Source organism: Echinops telfairi, unplaced genomic scaffold, assembly GCF_000313985.2.
Source record: "Echinops telfairi isolate 266 unplaced genomic scaffold, ASM31398v2 ScPeMD7_7;HRSCAF=31, whole genome shotgun sequence".
Lineage (NCBI taxonomy): Eukaryota > Metazoa > Chordata > Mammalia > Afrosoricida > Tenrecidae > Echinops > Echinops telfairi.
In genome coordinates this window covers 24,558,415-24,560,308 of record NW_022103904.1, presented here as the reverse complement: position 1 = coordinate 24,560,308, position 1,894 = coordinate 24,558,415, and the positions used below count along the sequence as shown (strand labels likewise).

General features: G+C 40.3%; 1 protein-coding gene across 1 annotated transcript in view; it reads right to left on the bottom strand.

Annotated features, from left to right (window-relative positions):
• LOC101644268 (BTB/POZ domain-containing protein 1) overlaps positions 1 to 1,894 on the bottom strand; it is a 63,099-nt gene continuing 61,205 nt past the window's right edge. The window contains exons 6-7 of the mRNA XM_030884469.2: positions 1,405 to 1,551; positions 1 to 970 (exon numbers count right to left, since the gene is read on the bottom strand). Coding sequence (XP_030740329.1) covers positions 812 to 970; positions 1,405 to 1,551 — 306 coding nt within the window. The 3' untranslated portion in view covers positions 1 to 811. The remainder of the gene's footprint in view (positions 971 to 1,404; positions 1,552 to 1,894) is intronic.

Here is a 1,894-nt window from a genome sequence, read left to right as displayed (position 1 = left end):
TTGTCGGAAATACGCCAGTATTTTATTCCATCGTTTGCTGTGTAGACTTATCCATACAATGCTGAAGGACTGTCTGTTCACCCCCTCGGTGTCCTGTCTCACAGCCTGGGGCTCTTCCGCAGCCCCCAGTGACAGGTAAAGATTGTGGCGCCACTTGGTGCTGAGGGGTCCAGTCTTAGATCACACCTTGAGAGCTTTCGCTTTTATCACCTTTCTGTGAAGTGTTACAAAATCCACTGTTGCAAAATAGCCTTTCCTGGAAATGCCTTGGAAATTTTTCCTGGTGGATGTGTTTATTATTCCTACGTTTAGTACTATTTCAAATGCTAAACTAGAATGTTTCCCTACAGTTCTTGAATCCTTTCAAACCCCAAACATATAGTCAGTTTTTAAAGTTTTCCAGTTAGCTGTTTGAGCCAACAGAGATTCCTTAGGAGCACCGACCCAACTCATTTCATCTCGCCTTCGGAATAGTGTTGACAAAAAAAAAAAACTAGTTACGTAGAACAAGGATCTTTCAATTACAAAACTATTGAAAGATTCCCTCATCAGCTGATCTATGAAATATATGAGCCGAAAGAGCTGAATTTTTAAAACAATTCAACTCAGTTTTTTTAACCCCTAAGTTATCAGAAAATGAGAAATCTGCCTTTAGATCATGCAGATTAAATCAATATTTTTCTAGCTGAGAAACTGTTTCTGATGTTATAAATATTCATAGCACTCCAAACTAATACTTGTAGCCAGTTACTTCTGTCTCTGAGACTAGGCTGAATGGTACTGTTGAGCCACAACGTATGACAATGGTAAATTATATGTAAAATATGATTTCTGGTATTTGTCCATCTTCTATTGAAGTGCCATTATTATTGCCAGGGGAGCTGAAAAAGAAAAACACAGTCTTGCTCGCAGTAGGCGTTTCATGTACTACTTTCTTCAGTCCTTTGGTGCCATAGTGGGAGTCCGGACCCTGAATGAGAACAAAAGGCTCATTAGCAATGCTCTCTTCACAGGCACTGTGAAGTCTGATTACATTACCTCACTTCACTATAACTCCCAGATCCCCTTTTATAGCATGGTGACTGATACCCCACAATCAATGAAAAATGAAGGGTTTGTTTGTTTGGCTAAAAAGCTAATTAATAATTAAAACAAACACAATGTACAACTCGTCTACTAGAGAACAGCGAACAGGTTTCAAGAGTAATTATTTTATCTTCTGTGAAACATCCCGTCTCCCCTTAAACAAGGAGCTCCTTCTCCAGAGCAGAGCGGGGCTGAGCAGTTCCCAGGGCAGTGGACTGGTTTCTTTCCCTCCCTCCTGTCAGCACCTCTCGGCTTCTGTCTACACCATGCTTTCGACAGCGGGAGCTCCCCTTCTGGAATATTCTGAGAGACTCTTACTTTGAGTGTTGCACATGCCGTGTAGCACACGTTGGGTAGGATCTCTATTGGGTCTTTGAACATGACCCTGAACGTGTTAGAGGTCCCATCACAACTAAATCCAGTATCGTTTTGTCCCAAGGTTTGCTTTTTTTCATATTCAATTATCTGTAATTTTTAAAGAATAAATACATTCAAGTTAAACCAACTAAAATTTGATAGAAAAATATGAAGGTCTTTAAATATAGCAGAATATACTACTAAATCTGCATGTGGGAGCAATCACTAACCAGCACAGGCAGCTTTAAGCATACTGTCATGAAACAGGAGTTTATTTTTCACAGCAGGAGGGGGTGCAGTAACTGGGGATGAGCTAGGGGGAAAAGGAGCTCCCATGAAAGACACACAGCCTTGTTGAGGGCAAGGAATGTACAAATGAGCTTTACACGATTGATGTATGTATGGATTGTGATAAGAGTTGTTTGAGCCCCTAATAAAATGATTAAAAAAA